The 23,451-nt window shown below is 54.5% G+C and overlaps 3 protein-coding genes across 4 annotated transcripts; 1 reads left to right on the forward strand and 2 right to left on the reverse strand.

The window, feature by feature from the left end:
- Positions 1 to 3,099: 3,099 nt before the first annotated feature.
- On the reverse strand, positions 3,100 to 3,579 carry TMEM239 (transmembrane protein 239). The gene has a single exon (XM_045980372.1). The coding sequence runs from the start codon at positions 3,556 to 3,558 to the stop codon at positions 3,100 to 3,102; it is 459 nt and encodes a 152-aa protein (XP_045836328.1). The 5' UTR covers positions 3,559 to 3,579.
- A 726-nt stretch (positions 3,580 to 4,305) lies between these two features.
- Positions 4,306 to 4,903, reverse strand: C16H20orf141 (chromosome 16 C20orf141 homolog). Its single transcript, XM_045980438.1, is given in 3 exon segments — positions 4,306 to 4,543; positions 4,639 to 4,780; positions 4,783 to 4,903. Coding segments are annotated over 3 exon segments (501 nt in total).
- A 6,343-nt stretch (positions 4,904 to 11,246) lies between these two features.
- Positions 11,247 to 17,689, forward strand: CPXM1 (carboxypeptidase X, M14 family member 1). Of its 2 annotated transcripts, XM_045981187.1 has the most exons (14): positions 11,247 to 11,533; positions 12,800 to 12,961; positions 13,140 to 13,249; positions 13,373 to 13,512; positions 13,618 to 13,708; positions 14,303 to 14,453; positions 14,756 to 14,844; positions 15,184 to 15,307; positions 15,410 to 15,606; positions 15,687 to 15,866; positions 15,951 to 16,248; positions 16,432 to 16,571; positions 17,173 to 17,275; positions 17,379 to 17,689. In XM_045981187.1, the coding sequence occupies exons 1-14, from the start codon at positions 11,350 to 11,352 to the stop codon at positions 17,618 to 17,620; spliced, it is 2,211 nt and encodes a 736-aa protein (XP_045837143.1). In that variant the 5' UTR covers positions 11,247 to 11,349; the 3' UTR covers positions 17,621 to 17,689. The 2 variants fall into 2 exon arrangements, with proteins under 2 accessions (XP_045837143.1, XP_045837144.1); XM_045981188.1 differs by lacking the exons at positions 13,373 to 13,512; positions 13,618 to 13,708.
- The last annotated feature ends 5,762 nt before the right edge of the window (positions 17,690 to 23,451 follow it).

Here is a 23,451-nt window from a genome sequence, read left to right on the forward strand (position 1 = left end):
GCCGGACAAAGACACCGACCCCGCTGTCCAGGTTACTCAGGCCAACGGAGCAGATCTCCTTTCTTGGCCCAAATAGGAAAAGGCTTAGAACTTCATTCCAGCCTGTCCATTTGCCCCAGGCTTGCATTTTTAAGCCTTTTACCTCTAAGCAAGTCACTTTATCTACATTTAAAGGAATTTCAGGAATTATGTTCGTGATACCAAGGTCCCTCCACTTCCCTTTTATCTGTATACTCCACTCCCCTTGCCTGCCTTTAGAATTGGTCATTCCATTCTATCTTTTGTTTTCACGTGTTCGGGGAGGGGGGTGGTTTGCTGGCATACATTCTAAATTTGTGTAAAAGGAATTGTATTATTTCTCATTCAGTGAGTTTCTTTTCTCTCGGTGCTAGGATTTCCAGATCAATAGGTATAGCTTCCTCTCCCAGCACTGTGCTCGTCCACCTTATTTTACCTTTCCCAGTCCTGCCACCACCAATGGTACAGCCATCCCTCTCAAACATAGCCCCTGATGCTGTGCGTCTCAGACATCGGTGTGCATGTGTAGCACCTGGGATCTTGTTAAAATGCAGGTTCTTATTCCACAGGCCTGGGGTGGGGCCTGAGAGTCTGCATTTCTAGCCAGCTCCCAGGTGACACTTAGACTTCTGGTCCTGGTGGGACCACTCTGATGAGCCAGGCCCTGATGGGCCTCTCCGGAACTTCATTTTGGATTGCTGGGTCACAGGGTATGGGTTGATCTAATTCGATAAATATTGCCCATCTGCTCTGCAGTCCAGCTCTACCACCTTATCCTCTACCAGCAGACACAGGAGGGTGGAAGGTATATATTTATGTGGGGAAGGGCAGAAGGTCTCCTTGCTTCTTCCCAAGCCCTTCCTGCCCTCATCCCCACAATATGCCCAGTCCAGTCCAAAACCTCTTCTCTCCCTTAATCAGAATGGCCCCGAGACTCTGGAGTGATGTCGCTGGCCAGCAATGACCAGCCAAGTCCATGAGAGACCCAGGACTGGCATCCTGGCTTCATCCCTGACAGGAGCTTTTAGGAACAGGCATCGAGAAGCCCCAGTGTCTTCCATTTGGTTGTATTTCCTCCATTGCGTTTGCTGGAGTTGCCCACTGGGGTGAACCAGGATTCAAACCAGCTGGCTTTGTGCTGGCAAACGGCAATCCCAAGTCTGACTCCTCATCTCTAAAATGGGATGGCATAGCTATAGTGTGTGGCATGAGGAGTCAGTCCAGGAATTTTGCCCACATGCCACAAGCCCCACAGGGGCCCTTAAACAGGTGTTCTTGCCTTGGTTTTACCCTTGAGGAGAAGGAAATTTAAGAAGGTTTAACAATTTCCACCAGGGCCATGGAGCTAGAAAGTAACAGTGCTGGGATTCAAACCCACCCTCAGCTAATACCCCAGGGCTCATGCGAACCAGGAGGCTTCAGCACCTCCATGTCCCCCCTTGCCCTTCCTACCAGGCCACATTTGAGGCAGAACCACAAGGAAACAGTAAGGAAGGGCTGTGTCTAGGGTTTGGGGTACCAACGCTGAAGGCCTCTGACTGGTGGCCTGCGTGGTTATGAAACCCCACAGCAAAGGGCTTTTAGCAAAAATAAACTTAGGCTCTAGGAGCTGGTTCCCATGGCCTGAATGTTCAGGCAGCAGGAGAGGGGAACTTTGGTTCTAGGGTTTCAGGAGCAGAAATTTTAGGGTTAGACATCTAGTGGGGTCACGACTGGAAGACAGGGAGGGTCAGGAACTGGGTAGGGGTCCGGCGGGTGGGTCTGAGCCATGGATAAAACTATCTCCCATGTGCCTTGCTTGGGAATAACAGATCACGGTTTTGTTTGGAGGGTTAGCTGCTGTGTGAAGGGCCAGGATGCTGGGCACGAAGGGATGCCCCCTTCCAGACCTTTCTGGAGCAGTGAGCAGCAGTCGGGACAGCTACAGAAACCCTGGGCTCTGCTTTCTCCATTCACACAGCTGTTCAGGAATCTCCTGGCGCCAGGCCCCAGCCCCAAACATTTCACAATCAGGAGAGCTCAACATGTGCGCGTTTCGAGATTTCATGTCACATGACCTTTTACATCTCATCCACACCCATCCACCCCTGTTTACCATCGGAGGGCCAAAACTGTATGCATTTCTCTGAAGCCTTTCTCTGAAGGCCTAGGGAAGCTTCCTCTTCCCCTTTCAACCCCCTTCAGGGTCAAAAGACCCTTTGAGCCTACAGATTATTCTCAGACTTCAATATAAGATCTTACAGTTTTCTGGTCTTTACAAAGTCCCTCACACAAAGATGGTATTGCCTTTGACTCACCACAACCCCATGACAGGGCTGGAACCCACTAAATCCAAAAGAATTAATTGGGCATGGCCACATATTGTGTGGGGAAATGGGACTTCTTGTTCATTTTTCCATCACAGACCTTAGGAATCTTAAAGTAGGTCTCCTCTGGGATGCTCACTACCCTAGTTGGCCCACTTCCCAGACTTGGGGATGCTCACTGAGGCAGAAGGTAGGCAGTCAGGAGTGGGGGATGTCTGGGCAGAAAGGAGTGGGAGGTGAGTTAGTTGAGGTCTCATGGGGTTCCTGGTCAGCCCTCTCTCAGCTAGGTTTCTGTCAGTGGGCCCTTTCTAGAGCTTGGGGAAAGAGGGAGGGTTAGTGGAAAGAATGGCCAGCCCAGGGCTACCTAGCTAGAAGTTCCCAATGATCTGCACCTGAGACATCTGAGAGCTTCAAGAAAAAACGGCTGCCAGTTGCTAAGGGAGCCCTGATGGTGTCACCATACCCTTGTGGGAACTCTCTGCAGCTCAGCCAAGCTCTGGCCCCACTCACCCTTCCGCCCTGCCCCTCTTCTCAAAGCCCCTGATGCCCCACACCAAGTACCTGTAACATCGGCTGGAGGGAGGTGGCTAGAGGTGAGGCCAGACTCCCTGGCTAGCTCTAGCCACATCACGCCTGGCCCAAGCAGGGCTAGGGACTGGAGGGATGGGGAAGGGTTGGTGGGGGGGCTGCTGAAGCCACTGCCCTCCCCCTCCCTGGGGCCTCAGGCCCTAGGCCAGGGCTCAAGAGACACAGGCAGCGGCATGGGGTTGCCCTTCTATTGGTCCAAGTCCTGAGTGTAGTCTGGGTGAGACATGGAGGTGAGGAGGCCCACGAGGCTCAGCAGCGTGGAGAAAAGCAGCAGGAAGGAGGCGGAGAAGAGCAGGGTGGGGAGGGCGCTGAGCATCAGCAGCAGGACGGCGGGCAGCAGGTGGCGCCACACTGCGGCCATGACGGGCCACAGGGAGCTCAGCAGGTAGGAGCCGGTGGTGAAGAGCGCATGGCAGAGCATCAGGGCCAGCAGCAGGTAGAGGAAGCCCTCCAGCCCCCACAGCACACGCTGGAGTGGCTGCCGCCAGCCCGACGTGGCCCACCACTGGACCCAGCTCCGCGGCACGTAGCACAGGCACCAGCGCACCCAGTCCTGCCGCGTGACCCAGGCCGACCAGGGCGTGGCCCGAGGTGGCCCCTCACCGGCCCCGATGGCATCTGTCTCCACTTGTGGCTGCTGCGTCATGGCTGGTGCACCTGGGAAGAGGGCCAGGCCAGCTGCAGCAGCAGCCCTGGAGGCGCCTGGGACCTCCAGGCATATGGGAGTGCAGGGGTCGGGAGGGTACCAGCATGCATGGGCTGGGGCTTTGAGCTGGGGCCTGGGTCTTACCTCTAGGCAGAGCCCCCTATGTCATGTTGCTTCCTGCAGCACCCAGGATGGCCTAGGAGCCCAAGCAGAGCCCCCAGTGTCCCTCACCCCCCTTCCCGGCCTGCCCCCCGCTGAGGATCCCCATTGTGACCCGGGTGGGGGTGGGGTTCAGCCAAGAGAGGAGCCACTGCAGGATGGGAGGCTCACCTGAATCTCCCTCCATGGACCCTCCAGCTGGCAGGGGGGTCTGGTGAGCCCGCAGAGGCAGATGCTTGTGCTTTCTTGTGGGAAGCCCTCTTTGGATCCCTGTTCCCACCCTGCTAACTGATATCCAGTCCCACTCTGTTCTCTTGTAAGTCTTTCCAGGCACTCACTCTCTGGAACCACAGAGGAGGCCAGAATGGCCACCCCCAACTCACAAGCTCAGAGGTGGCTGCCACCGCCTGCCCCGGGCTCCCTGTCCCTTAGCTCGCCTTCTATTTCTGTCTCAGACTCGGACCAAGATACCAAAGGTCCCCTGAAGTTCAGGCCAGAGATAAAGGGGTACCTACTGCCTGCTCAACCCAGGACAAAGGGAAAGGTGATCTGGGGAAGCAGCACGGCCAGTGTATTTCTGGAAGGCGCTCAGGCCCAAGGATGGAGGCAGAAAGCCAGGCCAAGCAGGGCCCAGGGCATGCCGCGGACTCCCAGGAGCAGCCCCAGGCCCGGGAGCAGCAGGAGCAGAGCCTCTTGGGGGCTGAGTCGTCCCGTGACTGCCCCCGGAGGTGGGAGGACAGCCGCCTGCTGTCCTGGACCCTCGCCGGCCCCCTGACTCTGGCCTCCCGGGAGAAGTGTGGGCTGTGGCTGGGGGCGGCCTGTGGGCCTGCGGAGAGAGAGGGTGGTGGCTGGGCTTCGGGAAGTGGACCGCTTGCTGGCTTGCCTACTCCGGCCTGCCTGCCAGGCTGCTTGCACACTCACCAGTGGAGCAGGTCAAAGGCCAGGAAGCTGACCAGGAGCAGCAGCAGCAGCAAGGCTGGGCCAGCTGGGGAAGAGACTGCACGAATCGTCAGCCCCAGTGCCCCCCACCCTAGGACACTGTCCCAGAGCTGGGCCGCGCTAGACCCCAGGGGGACATACATGGACCCACTGGACTACGGGACCCCTCCCCAGTATGCAGGCCTCTGGGAGGGACTGGGATAGGATAAGCAAGGGCTTTGGGTCTGGGTAAGCACAGCTGGGTCATGGAGGGAGGTGGAGGTGGCAGGAAGGACTACTGTTGGGAGAGAGTGGGGGTGGGCGGGAGGGGTGAGGCCCTGGCAGACACTCCAGACAGCTCCGTGGGAATCTCCCCCTCCACACACACACCCTACCACACCCTCCTCACCTCCCCCTTCAGTTAGCTGTTCTGGGACTGGGCAGCTGGGGCATTGTGACCTACTGCTATGTGGGGCCCTGGGGTACAGAGGGGGCTGCTGTTGGTTTTGGCCTCCTAAGCAGTTGGTGGCTTAGGCAGGACTTAGGCAGAAGGGAGTCAGTGATTTCTGAGAACTAAGACTCATCCTCCTGCCTTGGCAAATTCTCTACTCCAGGACGCCCTGGCGAGGATCTGAGTTACCAGGAAGGCATTCTAAGTGGGCAGTTGAGCAAGAGGGAAAGGGCCACTTTCTTTCTCCTGTGGGTTCCCAGAGCTCTGTGTCCAGGGGCAATCATTCAGTCTTCCTGTCGGCAGCTCTCTCTCCCCTGAGAGCTGGGGGCTGCCTGTGGGCCCCTGTGGGGGAATTTTCAGGACTGCAGCCCTGAAATGCAGAGACAGGCTCTGCCAGGAAGCACCCTGAGACTTTCTGGCGCTGGGCTCCCATGGGACTGCTACAGGGTGGGGCAGGAGGGGGCTGTTTCTAAGCTCTGTGGTCTGTGGGAAGTGTTCCAGGTACTGGGATTCCAGAAACGGCACCGATAATATAAGATGGCTGCAACATAGTAACCCCCAAACTAAAGGTTAGAGTTACCCTCTGCGAATGAAAGTAAGGCAAATGAACATATAAGGAAGGGATTGATCATCTGAAAAGGAAGCCTATCCCCATGATGATTGGTAAGTGGCTGATGGCTACAGAGGTTCCAGCCCATCTCAGATTAGTGACTTACGAGGTTAGAGTGAAGGGGATCGTAACTAAGAACAGAATCCTTGTCCACATATCATACTTCGAGGGAAAAATGTTGGGGCTGGGGGGGGGGATAGTGGCCATACAGCCCCTCAGAGAGGAGATGCAGAAATCAGGCAGCATATCTGCCTCTAGTTGCCCCTGTCCAAAGACTCAAGCCTGGTGAACTTGACATTGACACAGAGCCAATGCCCCTGGCTCTTGGGACCATTCATTGATTGGTTTTGCTCTGGCTCCTCCCAGAGTAATAATGCAATGCCCGTAGAATTCTGAGGGAAAATAATTTCCAACCTAAAAACATAGATATGGCCAAATGATTCTCAAGTATGAGAGTAGAATAAAGACATTTTAAGCCATGCATATTCTCAAAAATCTGACCTTGCATACACTCTTTTCTCGAAAGCTACTAGAGGATGTGTTTCAGCATAACAAGGCATTAAACTAAGGGGACAATATGGGAGTCAAGAAATGAGGTTAAACACAGGAAAGCAATGTGAAAAACGCTCAGGGTGTCAGCTGTGCTTCTGAGTGAAGAAAGTAAGCAACCCGGGCTGGAATCAAAAGCAGATGCTGGGCGCCTGGGTGGCTCAGTGGGTTAAGCCGCTGCCTTTGGCTCGGGTCGTGGTCTCAGGGTCCTGGAATCGAGTCCCGCATCGGGCTCTCTGCTCAGCGGTGAGCCTGCTTCCCTCTCTCTCTCTGCCTGCCTCTCTGTCTACTTGTGATCTCTCTCTGTCAAATAAATAAATAAAATCTTAAAAAAAAAAAAAAAAAGCCAGGTGCTCCAGGAGGCATGTCTCCAGAAGAAAATGAGATTATCTCTGGTTCTTAGAGATGTTCAAAATGTTCAGTTCTGTTGGTCGCTTTGGGATTAAATTCGTAATTGATGCCTAGAAAACCAAATAAATGATAAAGCACTTGCTAACTTCAAGAAACACAAAAAGTTGGACAATAATATTTCCATGGTCATAATATAAGCACTGAATATTGACTCCAGTGACTTAGCTCTTTGGAAGGATGGAAGGAGTTTGTTTGTGTGCTTGGAGATACGTGTTGGGGAGGGTGGTAGGAAAGCAAAATCCTTAATTCCATAGCAGGAAACGTAAAGATAACATTTAGACATAGAAAAATGAAGAAATGGCAGCAGAGGTATAGACTTAAATACAAGGAGAAATAATTAAAAGTAGTTGATCTGGGAATGGAGAAGCATACAAAAGAGTCTTCTATTGCAAGCTTAAATGGGATTTACTTTTAAAACTGTATTCTGTAGTATTTTGGTTAAATGATTTAAAGAAAAGAAAATTAATATAGGATCATATAATAGAGATCAGGAATATACCCTCCCAGGATGAATGAAATACCAATTTCCAAATGTTATATGCATGTGCTCTTGTAGCTTGAGATCCAATCTCCAGTGACAGCATCAAACACCATCAAACTTGAAAGTTATGGATCTCATGCATTTTAGATGGATGTGCTCTAAGTCTCGTTGTGCTGCGCAGCCTTTCATATGCCCTTGAATCTCCTGGGGTTGAATCCTCTGGAGATTTTGTTAAAATGCAGATTCTGAATCAGTAGTTCTGGGGTGGGATTTCTGCATTTCTAACAAGTGCCCAGGGGGTGCTGGTGCTCTTGGTCCTTAGTCACACTTTGAGGGGCAGGGCTCTTGAAGACCTTGATGTACAAAAGAGAGATAGCTGTGGGAGGTGGTAAGCAGAGGATGGGGCATGTAGCCAAGGTGCCATAGGAGGGAGTCCCTATTAACACCCACCTGCATCACAGGGAGAACACGTAGGGCAGAGTGTGTTCTGCCCCAGCACAAGGGACAGAAGATTAGGAAGCCCAGAAAGTCAGTAGATTCCACTACTTCTCTCTTCGTGCAGCCAAACACAAAGCCTCCTTTCTTTTCTTTTCTTTTTTTTTTTTAAAGATTTTATTTATTTATTTGACAGAGAGACAGCGAGAGAGGGAGCACAAACAGAGGGAGTCGGAAAGGAGAAGCAGGCCTCCACTGAGCAGAGAGCCCGATGCGGGGCTCGATCCCAGGACTCTGGGATCATGACCCGAGCTGGAGGCAGATGCTTAACAACTGAGCCACCCAGGCGCCCCTCCTTTCTTTTCTTGATATTGTTTTATTCCATTCATTTATGTGGGACTAAGAGGACTGTCTGGAGCTGTTTTCCCACTTTTAATTCATCTGGTTACCTTCAGGACCACCTAGGAAAACATGTATTATCTCACTTCATCACCACCAAAATCCTGGGGCTAAGCTATTATTGTGCCCATCTTACAGATTAGGAAACAGGCTCAGAGAGCGAATCACTGTTCAAGGATAGCCATACACAACAAACAGCAGAAGCAGGTGTGAAATTGAGCCGACGTGGTGCCAAAGTCAGCTCTCCTCTCCACCTCAAGCCACCCGACCACCCCAGGAGAGCTGGCAGGAGAATCCCCGATCATCCCTTAAACCCCAATCCCTTTCCGGCAGCTGTCTCCACTCAGTCCAGCTCAGTCCTGCTCACTTGCGCTTTGTACCAGTCCTTGCCCTCGAGAGGCCATGACAAACTCTCTACCTGGCTTCTAGGGCTAGAGATCTAAGCTGTCATCTCCACAGCCCGCTTCCTGGCTTGGCACCTTTGTAGCCCAGGTAACCAAGTGGCAGGGGCCAAAGAGGGCAGCCAAGTCGGGAACCCGCCTGAGGAAATGAGCAAGTAATAGAAGGGCATAAGGAGGTTCTGAGCAGTTCAGGGAGCATAGAGGGCTATGAAAGGGCTGTGAAGGTTGTAATAGGGCAGTGAGGCAAGGAGTAAGAGAGAAGAAGGGTGCTTCTCTTGTTCCCGGGGGCCCGAGAGGGCACCAGCATCCCACAGGTCCAAGCCGGGAGTGGCCATCCCACTGGTCCCATGTGGAGGGGCAGGTCTCCCAGTTTATTGCCCTGGCATCTCCTCTCCCACAGAAACTCGTGCTGTTGGGGATAGTCAGTCTACCTCATCCCTGCTCAGTTCTCTCTAACCTTGAATATATTACATAGATACTCCCCCCACCCCCTGCCAAAGATTGATTGATTTGAGAGAGTGCCAGCAAGCGCAAGTGGTGGGAGGGGCAGAGGGAAAGAATCTCAAGCCCATTGAGCACAGAGCCTGACCGGGACTTGATCTCATGACCCATGAGATCATGACCTGAGTCGAAATCAAGAATCGGATGCTTACATGACTGAGCCACCCAAATGCCCTTATGCAGATCATTTTTGAGCATTGACTAGGGACCAAGTGCTGTTCTATGCCCTGAGCTGTGAACATCTGGGCATAAAAAGCTCTTCTGGGGTGTTGTTTAACCTTGCAGGGGGCGGGGACCCAGACAGCGAACGTATAACACAAAACAAAACAAGATAATCTTAAACAGTGTTGAAAGCCTTGAAGACAAATAAGATAATAAAACAGAGTGAGAGGATAGAACGTGTGTAGAGGGCTTACTTTCATCAGAAAGGTCAGCGAAGGCTTTTGGAAGCAGGTGACACTGAAAAGCAATCTGTAGGACCAGGATGCAAACTTGGTGAACCTGTGCAAAAGCCCTAAGGCTGGGTGGGGCTGGTGCATTGGAGGGACTGCTAAGATGCCAGTGCGCTGGAGGCATAGGAGACAGGGGAAGAGCCCAGGGTGATGAGGTGGGAAAGAACTCTGTCATGAAGGGCCTCACAGGTGAGCCCCCAGGGACTGAAGCCAGGAAGAACCTGACCTGATTTAGCTGCTGTGGGTGGGAGCCTCAGGGGGCTGAGATGTCCCAGCTGGGTCCCCCCTCTACCCCCTCACACCTGCCTGGCAAACTTGGGTGAGGTTGGGGCCAAAGTCAGAGTAGTGGCCAGACTGGGCTTTCGATCACTTCTAGCTCTATGGGAGCCTGTCCTGACCTCACACCCCTGGGAGGAAACCTCAGTGTACAATATCGTCTTTCTACTCCTGACCCGACCAGCCCAGAGCTTCCCGAACCCTTGGCTTTGGCGCTCCTTTGGTGCTTTTTTCTAATTCCCCCTCTGGTGCCTGGGACCTAGCCATCCAGGTAGGGTGCTCCATGGCAGAAGAGGTACCCCGTGGGTCTTCTCCCGGTTACTCCTTTCAGGGGCTCTCTATCCAGAGTGCGTGGGTTGGGCCAGATACCTTGAGGCCTCCAGAGCTGGTGTCTGTGAGGTCGCCTCTGGGGACCTAGTTCCAGGGGTTTGGCGTGGGATTTCTTTCGAGAGATCACGTGAGACTGGGCCGTCGGAATGGTGATTTGGAGTAATTCAAATTCTTTACATAGAGGCCCTGGGAAAAACAACAACAACAACATCGCTCAGGGCGGCACACGCTCCAGAGGCTTCCTGGCCACATCTGGCCATGGCTTCCTTGGTGGGGATGGCAGTATCTCCCCAGCGGGCCCCTCGCAAGGACAAAGCACCAGCCAGAGGCGCAGAACGGACCCATTGCCATCCTTCTGGGAGGCGATCTGGCGTGGGGGAATTAAAGAGGGCTAGCAAACCGGGATGGGAAAGGCTCTGTGCTCTGGAATCCCCGGGTCTGGGGCAGCCCCCGCCCGCAGAGACCCCGGCTGCCGGCCCCCAGAGGAAAATAAGGCGGGGGTATGGGAGGCGGCGGAGAGGGCGGAACTGGCGGGCATCAGGCCTCCGTCCCTCCACCTCAGTCCCCAGCCCTCTGGGTATCTGCTCCGGCTTCTCTCCTCGAGTTATGTAACCCCGGAACGTGGCAGCCGGCGAGCAAAGGAGGAGGGGAGGGGAGGGAAGGGAAGGGGAAGGAGAAGAGAAGAGAGGCGGGGCCGGAGGAGGGGGTTGGCGGTGGGAAGCGCGGTCTCTGGCTGGGCCCCTAGCGTTGCCTTTCAGAAGGATTCCTGGAGGGCGGGCTAATCCTCCCCTTGCTCGCCGCCCCACCCCGTGCCTCGGTTTCCCCTCTTCTTTCTGACCCATCCGCCCTGGGAGGGGGCCTCTAGCTCTGGATGGATTTCCCTCTCGGATAGTAGTTTCCTCCCCAAAGTTCTCAGCTTTGCTACCTTGGCCAAGTCAGTAGGGCGCTCTGAGGCTCAGTTTACCTGTTTGTAAAATGAGGTTTGATTGAGAGGCCATGTGCAAAGCACCCGGCGTGGTACGCGGTGCAAAGTAGGTGCCCACTGTGGGCCGGGCGCTTCACAGGGTTTAGTGAAATCAAGGAGGGGTGCCGAGGGGCTGTGCGAACTGCAGACCGCAGCGCCCGAGTGGGGCGGGTGAGCTCGGGACGCCGGAGGGGGCGGGGCGGGGTCGGTGGGTGCGGAGACCCGGGGCGGCCGCTCCCGGGGTCCGCCCCGCGCGCTCAGCCTGGACCCTCCCCTCCCCTCCTCTCCCCTCCCCTCCAGGGTCCGAGGCCAGCCAGAGGGCTGTGGGCGGGCGGAGCCGCAGGGGGCGTGTGGCGGCTGCAGGAAGGGGCGGGGGGCTCCAGAGCACCCGGCAGGAAGAGACGAACCCACCCACCAGCGGGAACCCCGCGCGTCCGCACCTTTGGATCCTACCATGTGGGGTCTCCTGCTCGCCTTGGCCACCTTCGCGCCTGCCGTCGGTCTGGGTCTGCGGACGCCCGGCACCTCCGTGCTGGGACTTGCGCCGCCCGCTACCACCGAGGCCTGGGGCCCGGCTCGTGGCTCGACCCCGGCCCCGCAGAGCAGCCCAGTCCAGCCGCCCGCGGGGAAGGATAATGGTGAGCGCCCCGACCGAGGGCCCCCCGCTTCTCGGGCTGGCCGGTTACCCTTCTCCCCCGTCCGCTGTGTGTCCACCCTTCCCCGACCGACACACACGCACACAACGGTTAGCTCACACACTCCCCCTGCCTGGAGCTTGTGTGCCGACCCTTCCGGACACACACATATCCACTCCTTCCCTCCCCCTTGCTATGGCTGCTGACTCAGCAGCCCCAGTTCCCAGCCAGACCAAGTCAGCAGTCCTGGGATGGAGCCAGTAGGATGCTGCCTCCTCCAGCCCCAAACCTTTTCACTGATGAGGAAACTGAGACCACAGCCAGGAGAAGGGGAGAAAGAGGGACAGACAAAAGCCCTGAGACTAAAAGGTGCAGAGCTACTTAGGACAGAGCTTGAGGGCTGGGGCGGGAAGGAAAGAGGGAGAGCAAGGCAGGAGAGCCCTCTGCCAGCTGCCTGGAGGAATGGGGCACTGGCAGGGGTCGGGGAGAGACAGGCTGCTTGACTTCCTGCCTTCAGCTGTGAGTGCCTGGAAGAGGATGGCAAAAGGAGGGCAATCAAGGAGGGCTTCTCAGAGGAGGCAAGTGGAACTGGTCCTGAAAGGTGGATCTCTCTGAGTCAGAAAGAGCTAAAGAGAGAGGAGGAAAAGGAAACTGTATGTGGAAAGGCCTGGGTCACCAGATAAAAAAATGTACAGTCCGTTCTGGAAGTACCTGTGGAGCTGGGTGCGAGGGGAACTAGAAACATCCAACCTGTTCAAGGTGCTGTACTACAGGGCAGGAAGGACACAGGTCCAGCCATGGAAAGCCCGAACACTGGGGCAGACCGTCTGAGAACAGGACATCTCAGCCCAGGGGGCAGATGCAGCGATAGAGGCCAACTTGGGCTTTGGAGCATGAGATTGGGTCTAGGGCTAAGGAAGTCTCCTGGGCTGAAACTCAAAGACTGGAAATTAAGCAATAAGGTCAGGGGTGGTGGATGGTATGATGGAGAGGGTCAACCAAGGCCAAACTCAGTTCCTTGGAGCAACCCATCAGTTCTTAGGGGCTGGGTGTAACTCTCCACTGGAAAGGGTTGGAGATGAGGCCAGCCAAACATGCAGTCATGTCAAGAAGGAGAAGGAGCCACAGAAGTGGTGGGAGAGGCAGGTGGGGGTCAGACTTTAAGTCCATGCGAAGGCTTTAGATACTAGGGTTGGGGGTTTGCTGCCCGGGGCTTGCTTGCTCTCTTGGGCTCTGACCAAGACCACTCTGTGCCTCTGTGGTCCCCAGGGACCTCAGAACGACATGTCCGGGTTCGCATCGTCAAGAAGAAGAAGGTCATTATGAAAAAACGAAAGAAACTAATTCGCCCCAGACCCACGGTGACTGCCAGGCCTCCGGTGACCACCACCACTACAGGAGCCCTTGACCTCCCAGAGGAGCAGGACCCAGGTACTGCTGCTCCTGCCCAGACTTGCAGCCCCTAGGGTGCATACTCATGTCACTTCTGGCCTCAGAGGCATAGGCATGCCCCCCAGCTTGCCCAGCACACGGGCAAGCGTGGGCTCGGCTTCCTACCTTCCCTGGATGCTTTCTCTGGTCCCATCTCACTCCTCTGTTCCTGCCCCAGGCTGTCCCCCTTTGGGCCTGGAGTCCCTGCGAGTTTCAGACAGCCAGCTTGAGGCATCCAGTAGCCAGTCCTTCGGTCTTGGACCACACCGGGGACGGCTCAACATTCAGGTCAGCAGCCCTGACTCTGAGCAGGGCGCCTCCTAGGAACTTCTTCCCTACCCTTCCCTGTCCCCCATCCCAGGCCCACTCTCTGCTGTTCAGCTGGGTCTGATTACCTTATCCTGTGCACAGTCAGGCCTGGAGGATGGTGACCTCTATGATGGGGCCTGGTGTGCTGAGCAGCAGGACACTGAGCCGTGGTTTCAGGTGGATGCTAGGCACCCCACCCGCTTCTCAGGCATCATCACACAGGGCAGGAACTCCATCTGGAGGTGAGGCAGACTAGCCCAGTCCAGGAAGTCTCAGGCAGACTCGGGAGGGGGGTGGGGTGGTGTCCTGGGGCCACCGATGATCTCTCCCCACACTTCCTGCCCCAGGTACGACTGGGTCACATCATACAAGGTCCAGTTCAGCAATGACAGTCAGACGTGGTGGGGGAGTAGGAACCGCAGCAGTGGGATGGAGGCGGTGAGTGGTCCTGTGGTGGTTGCGTCGGTCTGTTGTCCCCCCACCCATAGGGTACTGGGCGGGGCTAAGGCTTCTCTGAGGTCAAGGTATGGATGTGCACTTGGCATCCTAGGAGAAAGGGGGTTGTCAGAATGGGTAGCACCCACCAGACAGCCTTGGGGGCTAAGCTGCTTGGGAACATGCTCACATCTTCCCCAGGTACTTTCTCCACGGGGTGGGCCCCACTTCATGCCACAGCATCCTACTGGAATACCCTCTCTGGTGACGGGCCTCCAACCCACTTCTCACCTCCCCATGGCTCTGGCTGTCCCAGTTCACAGACCCCTTTTTATACCAGACTATAGTGTGGGGCCGGCTGCTGCTGAGTGATGGGCCCCTACTGGTCTATTTCATAAGCTATGAGCAAGCCAGAAAGTCTGGCTGCCGAGGGCTACCGGTTAGCAGGGGGTCTATGTTTGTCCTAGAGTGCCAGTCTCCAGCTGAGCCCACCAGGGTAGGTTTGGTGGTGAGCTTAGAGGCCTGAGTTCTTTCTCTGGCCCTGGGCCAGGCTTGCTGGGTGTTGAGCAGTCCCCCTAAAGCAATTGATGTCCCCAGGTATTTCCTGCCAACTCAGACCCAGAGACACCAGTGCTGAACCTTCTGCCCGAGCCCCAGGTGGCCCGCTTCATTCGCCTGCTGCCCCAGACCTGGCTTCAGGGAGGCGCGTCATGCCTCCGGGCAGAGATCCTGGCCTGCCCGGTCTCAGGTGGGCAGTCAGACAAGAGCTGGATGACCAGGGTAAAATCTCCAGCGGTGGGGGAGGGCACTTGGGTGGCTCAGTTGGTTAAGTGACTGCCTTTGGCTCAGGTCATGATCCTGGAGTCCCAGGATTGAGTCCTGCATCAGGCTCCCCACTTGGCAGGGAGTCTGCTTCTCCCTCTGACCCTTCCCTCTCTCGTGCTTTCTCTCATTCTCTCTCTCTCTCAAATAAATAAAATCGTAAAAAAGAAACAAAAAACAAAAAACTCCAGCATGGATCCTCTTTACCATGAATTCATTCTCCACCAGATCCGAATGACCTATTCCCTAAGGCCCCTGCACTGGGATCCTCTGACCCTTTGGACTTCCGGCATCACAATTACAAGGCCATGAGGAAGGTCAGACATAACCCCTATGAGCCGGGGTGGAGACGAGTGGCCTGTCTTAGGTCCCCTTCCCACCAGGGCTTAACCTGCTAGGACTGTCCTCATGTCCCTACTTCCTCCACTGTCTCACCCTTTTCTCCCCTTGACCCCTAAACTCTACCCCAATTGCCCTGGTTATGTTGCCTCCCTGTTTTCTTGATCTAACCCTTCCTTCTGGTCTGCTACTGCTCCTCTTCTATATGTCCCCATGTGTGTGGACCACCACTGGTTTCTGTGAGTCCTTCCCCAGCCACGTGGGATCAGACCCTGGGGTCTGATCTTCACACGCCCTGCGCTGCTCTGCCCTCCTAGCTGATGAAGCAGGTGAACGAGAAATGCCCCAACATCACCCGCGTCTACAGCATCGGAAAGAGCCACCAGGGCCTGAAGCTGTATGTGATGGAGATGTCGGACCAGCCTGGCGAACACGAGCTGGGTACTGGCGGGTTCTGAGCTGGGAGAGAGGTGGGTGCGGGGTGGGGTTGTGCGCATGCGCCAGCTCCGAACCCCGCCCCCCCTCCCCCCGCCGTGTTCCCAGGGGAGCCTGAGGTGCGTTACGTGGCTGGCATGCATGGCAATGAGGCGCTGGGCAGGGAGCTGCTCCTGTTCCTGATGCAGTTCCTGTGCCACGAGTACCTGCGAGGGGACCCGCGAGTGACCCGGCTGCTCACCGAGACCCGTATTCACCTCCTGCCCTCCATGAACCCTGACGGTTATGAGACTGCCTTCCGCCGGGTAGGCTGGCTAGGCTGAGGGCCGCCCTGCCTCTTCTGCACTGGTGCCCGCTTGGCTTGAACAAGCCCCTACCCTCGCAGGGCTCGGAGCTGGTAGGCTGGGCCGAGGGCCGCTGGAACCAGCAGGGCATTGACCTTAACCATAATTTTGCCGACCTCAACACGCCCCTGTGGGAAGCAGAGGATGATGGGTTGGTGCCTGACACCGTCCCCAATCATCACCTGCCCCTACCCACCTACTACACCCTGCCCAACGCCACTGTGAGTATTCTGGGCCTGTGGTGGAGGGCTCCCCGGGGGCCCTTGTCTCTGTCTCCCACCCCTGCCTGATCCGCACCTGTCTAGGTGGCTCCCGAAACGCGAGCCGTAATTGAGTGGATGCAGCGGATTCCCTTCGTGCTCAGTGCCAACCTCCACGGGGGTGAGCTCGTGGTGTCCTACCCATTCGACATGACCCGGACCCCGTGGGCCGCCCGTGAACTCACGCCCACCCCAGATGATGCTGTGTTCCGCTGGCTCAGCACGGTCTATGCAGGCACTAACTGGGCTATGCAGAACCCAGACCGCCGACCCTGCCACAGCCAGGACTTCTCCTCGCTCGGCAACATCATCAACGGCGCTGACTGGCACACAGTTCCTGGGAGTACGTGCCTCAGGATAGAGTTAGCCCTGGGCCTGTAGCCCTGTCCCCGTCAGGCGGTCTGCTCGGTCCACCTAGGGCAGAAGTGTCGATGCCCTCGCGAAAGTCTGTCCCTGAGGAGGGCCCCAGGAGGGCCGGGCTCCCATCCCCCTGCCCCCCAGGCTCCAGCCTCTGTGGTAACCCTAGGTATGAATGACTTCAGCTACCTGCACACCAACTGCTTCGAGATCACCGTGGAGCTGTCCTGTGACAAATTTCCTCACGAGAACGAGCTGCCCCAGGAGTGGGAGAACAACAAAGAAGCCCTCCTTACCTACCTGGAACAGGTGGGATCCGAACTGCTCTGCCCCGGCCTGCCCGTGTCACAGCTGCGGTCTTGTCCACTGTTCCCCCGGGGTTGCAGCTCCCATTGGGGGGCCTCCCACGGTCCCCATGGGAAGCACAGTCCGCCAGCAGGACGGCCTCGGACATCATGAGCCAGGAGGAGTGGACCCCACAGCCGTCTAGCCCCAGGCCGTAGAGCTGTCTCAAAGCTGTCCCAGGAGAACTGTTCCCAGAAGAGACCCCTTATGCAAGGGCGGGGGGTGGGGGGACCCTGGCATGGATGTTTCCTGTTCCACGGGACCTGTAACCCTTGTAACGGCTCCATAAGTGTGATTTCCAAAGGTTGCAAAATGACAAGCCTGATATTGAAGGTCGCTGAACTTGCGGAAACCCAAAGACAGGCTTCCCAGCCGGGTGTTCATAGCTCCCCGTCCTCAGGCAGTTGATCATTCGGGAGTTATTTTTACCAGAGTGTGGCCACCTAGGAGCATAGACCTGCCATCCCCGACTTTGCCCTGAACAGAGCCAGAAAATGAAGTGAAGGTCACATTCGCAAGCAGAAGGGGAAGGGGTTTGATAGCCTTTCCCCCCACCCCCACACAGGTGAGAATGGGCATTACAGGAGTCGTGCGGGACAAAGACACAGAGCTGGGGATTGCCGATGCTGTCATTGCTGTGGAAGGGATTAACCATGATGTCACGACAGGTGTGTGGGAGAGGGGAGCATGGACCTGTGGGAGGGGGTGGCTTTCGGCTGGGTCAGAAGCCGAGAGTCCCCCTATCCTGATCTTGCCCTTCACTCCTGTCAGCATGGGGCGGGGATTACTGGCGCCTGCTGACCCCAGGGGACTATGTGGTGACCGCCAGTGCTGAGGGCTACCACACAGCCACGAGGAACTGCTGGGTTCCCTTTGAAGAGGGCCCAGTACCCTGCAATTTCCACCTCACCAAGACTCCCAAGCAAAGACTGCGAGAGCTGCTGGCAGCCGGGGCCAAGGTGCCCCCAGACCTTCGGAGGCGACTGGAGCGGCTGAGGGGACAGAAAAATTAACATGTGCCCAGGGGAAGAGCCCTAGAGCCTTGGGCAGGCTGGACCTGCCCAGAACTGAAGGAGGGACAGAACAGGGGAAGAGGTGCTCAGGCTCATTAAAGCTACTTGGCACCTCAGCCAGTCTTCCTGTGGTCTCTGTGTCCCAGGTCCTGCCGCTGGGCCAGGCCTCAGTTTCCCCTTCTCCCCGATCCTATTCCTCGCATATTTGCTTGCTTTCATCGATTGACATCTGGAGAAATGGTGTGGAAAGAAGATCCCGCCCGGGTTCTTCCTGAACCTAGGGCTTACCAGAGCAACTCATCCAGCAACCACAGGCACCGTGCTCAGGGCCAAGCATGCAAGGAGTCAAGGATAAGCCGGGCCCTCCCAACCTCCTGGGGCTCCCAGTCAAGAGAGGGGACAGTTCAGTGCGGTGTGAGGCATGCTGAGGCGGAGGCCGGTTGCTGTGGGAGCACAGATGGGCTTACATACTTGGGTGTGAAATACTGCCATTCAGCAGGGACTTGGACGTCAAGGATGCAACAGATAAGAAGGTTCTCGGAGGTTTGATGGGAGGTGAACCAAGTGTGGGGTATGGACAGAGAGCTCCAAGCAGGAGAGACCAGCCAAGGCAGACAGGACAGCTGGGCATGTTTGAATTCCCTTCGATAGCCATTTTTGGAGAGGGTTGGTAAATGATAAGATTTGATTCCTTTCTTTTAGACTGAGGGGCCAATTGTGTGTCAGCCTGTGTCTTGCCAGGGAAATCGCTCACTCAGGGATTTCAAGCAGAGAAAAATGTAATGCTGGACATTGGATATAAAGGTTTTGGAAGAACTGGATGATGAAAAGAGAGAAGGGAGTTTTACCTAGAAACTGGGCTCCAGACCTCCTGTGGTCACCTGTGATCACTTGCAACCACTTGCCATGGCCAGAGCCTGAAGCAGAATAATTTCTCCCTTCCTGCCACTTTGTAATCTCCAACCCACTGGCAAAATCTAACTGTAACTGGGATGCCTAGCTGGCTTGGTGGAATGTGCAACTCTTGATCTCCTGGTCATGAGTTCAAGCCCCATGTTGGGTATAGCGAGTTCTTAAAGAAATTAAAATTAACAAACAAACAAACAAACTGTAACTATACCCTAGCTTGCAAAGAAACCTCCAAAATGCATTTATCAGGCACCCAGCCCACTGTGATTCAGAGGAGAGTTTGTAAGGTCAGGGATGGGGCAGTTACTAACATGCAAATTCAGCAGAAAGACATCCCGGTAGCCTCCTGTTAGGTAAGCCTGCCTAGTGCTGGGCTGTTCTGTTGTCTCTGTTTCTTGAGCTGTCTCTGTGTCTCCCTCTCATACTTTCATTCTCAGATCACTGGGAGGAATTCCGCGCCCCTTCTCCCATCTCCCTGGTCCCACCTCCAGCTCCCCTTGTACAGTGTCACCTTTTTCCAAACAAAAAGATTGTTTTTATTCATCAGAGTTTAATATACATAATGAAAAGTACACTTAAGTGCCCAGCTGATTGGCCAAGTGGATTACAAGATGGGACTCTGGTATAGACGGTAACAAACTCACCTCCAGTGTAAAAATACAGGCACCTTGAAAGTAAAAGGCTGGAAAAGGTTATATTAAGAAAGTAGGAGAGGCTTTTTTTTTTTTTTCCCCTAAAGATTTTATTTTTAAGTAATCTCTGCACCCAACACAGGGCTCGAACCCACAACCCTGAGATCAGAGCCGCACACTCCAGGCAGGGAGCCAGCCAGGTGCTGCAGGAGTGGCTACCTTAATAGCAGGTAGAGTTGACTTCAGGGCAAAGAAAGTTACCTTTCTGTGTACATTTCAGATTTAGCAGTTCGGAGGGAGAACAGAGCAGGCTCAGTGTTTTTAGTTGTGTTTTGGAAATTGGCTCTTGGGTATGAAAAGGGAAGGCCCAAGGAAAGCAGGTGTTGATGCCAAGATGATGTCTTGGAAGGAGACTAGAGGGACAGCAAGACCGCCAGCCCTCCCCTTCCCCAGTCCGGGGACTGGGATCCGCTGAGGGGCCACCTGATTGGGGAGGTGAGAAAGGAAACGGCCCAGCTTGGTTGGGGAGGGCAAGGACAGGCACAAGAGGGTTGGGACAACAGCCTGGGGCCCTGGGTCAGCAGAGCCAGTAGAGACAACCACCCATCACCCCCACAGCGAGTGACTGCTCTTAAGGTTCCACTGGTCACGTGTCCGCCTCTGCTGCTGAGCACTGTTGGCCTCATCCATCTCCCTGCACAGATCCCCGCCCTTTGTTTGTCAACAGCCCAGGACACTCCCAAACAGCCCAGCCTGAAACACAAGGGGCGTGCTTGCCACCCAGGAAATAGTGGTCCCACAAAGGCCTGGCCCCTGTTCTGGAGGTACAAGAGATGGCTAGGGTGGAGGCCCTTCCTGTCCCATCGAGAACCTTCTCAGCAGCCAGTGCCCCCATCCCCGGACTGAGGGGAGAGTTGTCTGCTAATAGCTGGCGGCCTCCCGCAAGTACCGCTCTTGGCCGACTGGGAGCTGCTTGACACAGGGGTTCCATGCTCTGTCCTGCTTTGGCAGCCTGTGACCAAGGACTGACTGGCCCGGAGGTATTCTAGCTTTCTCCTTGCCGCGGGTCCAACTGGAGTGAACTTCAAGCTCCAGAGCTCCCTGCTGGGATTGTTCTCAGCTCTTTGCCCTGCCCTGTCCTACCTCCCTCACGACTTTTCTTCCAGGGAAGACTTTCACACGCTCCCAGATCCCCATTTTAGCTCCGTTCCAGGGAATCCCACCTAAGAGAACGGGCCGGTGGCAAGTGCTGAGTGAACGTGAGGCATAATGGCGGCATAGCCCCCTCGTACCGCAGCAGCAGAGGCCTCGTGGGGGTTCTTTCCCTGCTCTGGCAGCTGGCACTTGCACACACACACCCCCAGGCATGCACACAGGCACCTAGAGTTCCCTGCGACCCCCTCTCCGCCATCTTCTGCTACAGCGCTGCTCCCACAAGGAAGTAGGTTTGAAGGAATTCGGTCAACCTTGAGGCTTCATTCTGAGGTTTTGGTTTCCGGCTGAGACCAAGAGAGCGGATGCCCCTGCCGCCGTCAACAAAGAGGGCAGAGAGATGCCCAGCAAGCAGGCTCTCGGTCCCTGCTCCTGGCCTGGCCTGGCCTGGCCCCGGGACCTTGTGGGACTTTGTGCTGTGGACCAGGCCAGGGCACCACCAAGAGGCCTGCCAAGTCTGGGCCCGCTCAGCAGCCACTCCACCAGATTACACCCACCAGCCGCAGTTTATCTTGGCAAGGGGGCCTGTTGGGCCTGGCTCCAAGAACGGCCTAGGAAGCAGCCCCAGACAAACCAGCTTTTACCACAGAAGCCAAAGCTGGCTGAGCTCAAGTCCCTGCCAGCCCCAAAGTGGCCAGACCCTCCTCCACCATCTGAAGGTCAACTCGGATGCTGGGTGAGTGGGTGGATGTGTGGAGGGGAGCCAGGCTCCCAGGTGAGCGGAACCCCAAGAGAGGCAACAGGGACAGGGGCCCAGGCCAGAGGGCTTTCCTGGACTCCTGGGATGGCTGCCCAACTGTGGAGTGTCCCTCGGTCACAGTGCCAGACAGCCCTTTACAACCTCGCCATGGGGACGCATCCACACTCCCCCTCTCCCCGGAGCCCTGGCAGGCCAGCCTGAGGGGCCCACTGCACAGCCAGGGAGGCCTCGGGAGCTGCCTTCGCTCCCAGGCTGGCAGGGGATGGGGAAGGAAAGGCTTTGAAGAGACAAGATGCGGGGATGCCAGGCCCCAAGGAACAACAGACCTGCTAAGGCATTTTTCCTTCCCCTTTTAAACACTTGACCCCTCCTCTCTCAAGGAATAAAATTACCTAAAGAATGTGCAAAAAAAAAAGATCTTGCTTCTGTTATTGTCCTGCTGAGAAGCCTCTTCTACATCTTTAGAGTCAGGAAATCTCTTTCATTCTGTCTCCAATCGGGGGTTGTGCACTCAGAACCCTCCCACCATTCCCCTTGGCAGTCCTGGCAGCTCTGAACCCAGAGTGACCCCATCCCCCCAGAGCTGCCGTTTGGCTCCCCTGCAAGGTTTGGCCACCTTTCCCTAGGGGAGGTAGGTGGAGGCAGGTCTTTGGAAAGGATGGCCCAAGATTCTAGAACTCCAATACAGGGGATCCAGAGCCAAGAGTCCAGCTGGGGAGAGGCATGTTAGAGTGGAGGTAGAATGACTTAGTGAGACTTGAATTTACATTTGTTCTTGTTGAGTTTGCAGCCCCGCTCCCAGAAGGTAGCACGGTGGGCTGAAATACCAGGGCGGTCTGCTGGTCTCTGCATTTTGTTTCCCAGAAGCCTAACTTCCTGAGAAGTGGGGAAGGTGAGGGCCAACGAGTGCCTTCTGGGAGAGTAGGAGAGAGAGAGGGATTGAGGGGAGAGGGAGAGATGGAGGGAGAGAGGGAATGGACTCCCTGATGACAAATAGTATCTCCTGGGTAAAGGATGGGAGTTTACCATTAAACAAGTAATTACACAGTTAATGCAATGGTTTGTCATTAGACATACAACGAATGTAATTCAGCATGTTAACAAAATAATGGAGAAAGTCATGTTATTATCTCAAATATTTGCAGAAAACCATTTTATAAAATTTGAACATCTATTCAAAATTTTTAAAATTTTATTTTTAAAAAATATTTTATTTATTTATTTGACAGACAGAGATCATAAGCAGGCAGAGAGGCAGGCAGAGAGAGAGAGGAGGAAGCAGGCTCCCCGATGAGCAGAGCGCCCGATGCGGGGCTCGATCCCAGAACCCTGGGATCATGACCTGAGCCGAAGGCAGAGGCTTTAACCCACTGAGCCACCCAGGTGCCCCCAAATTTTACAAATTTTAAAGAAAATTAGAAATAAAAGGATATCTATAAAACCAAATGTGATACTTAATGGTGAAAAGCAAAGTTTGCCTTTGGGATCAGGAACAAAACAAAGATGTCCGCTATTACTCCTTTTATTCAACAATGAATTAAGGGTCTAGCCAGTGCATTTAGGCAAGAAAAAGAAACAAGGACTGGAAATGAAGAGATAAAATTGTCCTTTGTAGTTAAGAAAATCCAAGATAATCTACGGATAAAGTATTACTATAAATGAGTTAAGAAAGTTTGCTGGATATAAGGTTATTGTTCAAAAATCAATTGTATACACATGACAAATAGCGAAATTAAGAAAATGTTATTTATAATAGCATAAAGTAATCAAATACCGAAGAATAAATGAAAGATGTATAAGACAGAGGTCTATGAAGTACTAGAGAAGTTTTAAAAGATAGAGATAAATGAATATACCATATCCATAGATTGAAATAGTATATTAAAGGTGTCAATTCTCCATTAACTGACCTATAAATTTACAGATGCGAAGCCAAGGAAAATTTTTTGAAAAATAGAAGTTAGTAAACTGATTATCACATTTATATGGAAATGCAAAGGACCAAGTGTAGCCAAGATAATCATGAAGAACTAAATAGGACAACTTGCCGTACTAGATTTCAAAACTTACTACAAAGCTCAAGTACTTAAGTACTTAAGATAGTGTGGTATTGGTGTAAAGATAAACAAAAAAGACCAATGGATGAGAACAGAGACTCCAGAACAGACCCATATACATATGGGTGCTTGATTCATGATAAAGGTGCCAATTGCAGTTCAGGGGGTAAAAGTTGGTCATTTTGATAAATGGACTTGAGCCAAGTGACTATCCAGACAAAAATAATTAAACTTGACTCCTAGCTCATACCATACTCAAAAATATCTTCTTAGGTAGGTAAAGATTTCTTAAAAGGATACAGGAAGCACTAACCATAAAGA

Source organism: Meles meles, chromosome 16 (genome assembly GCF_922984935.1).
Source record: "Meles meles chromosome 16, mMelMel3.1 paternal haplotype, whole genome shotgun sequence".
Classification (NCBI taxonomy): Eukaryota; Metazoa; Chordata; class Mammalia; order Carnivora; family Mustelidae; genus Meles; species Meles meles.

Excerpts from the sequence above, each read along its gene's own strand:
- TMEM239 (XM_045980372.1), bottom strand. The coding sequence starts at position 3,558 with ATGACGCAGCAGCCACAAGTGGAGACAGATGCCATCGGGGCCGGTGAG.
- CPXM1 (XM_045981187.1), top strand. The coding sequence starts at position 11,350 with ATGTGGGGTCTCCTGCTCGCCTTGGCCACCTTCGCGCCTGCCGTCGGT. Across the intron at positions 15,308-15,409 it reads GCCTGGCGAACACGAGCTGG|GGGAGCCTGAGGTGCGTTAC; the intron begins GTACTGGCGGGT and ends CCGTGTTCCCAG. Across the intron at positions 17,276-17,378 it reads TAACCATGATGTCACGACAG|CATGGGGCGGGGATTACTGG; the intron begins GTGTGTGGGAGA and ends CACTCCTGTCAG.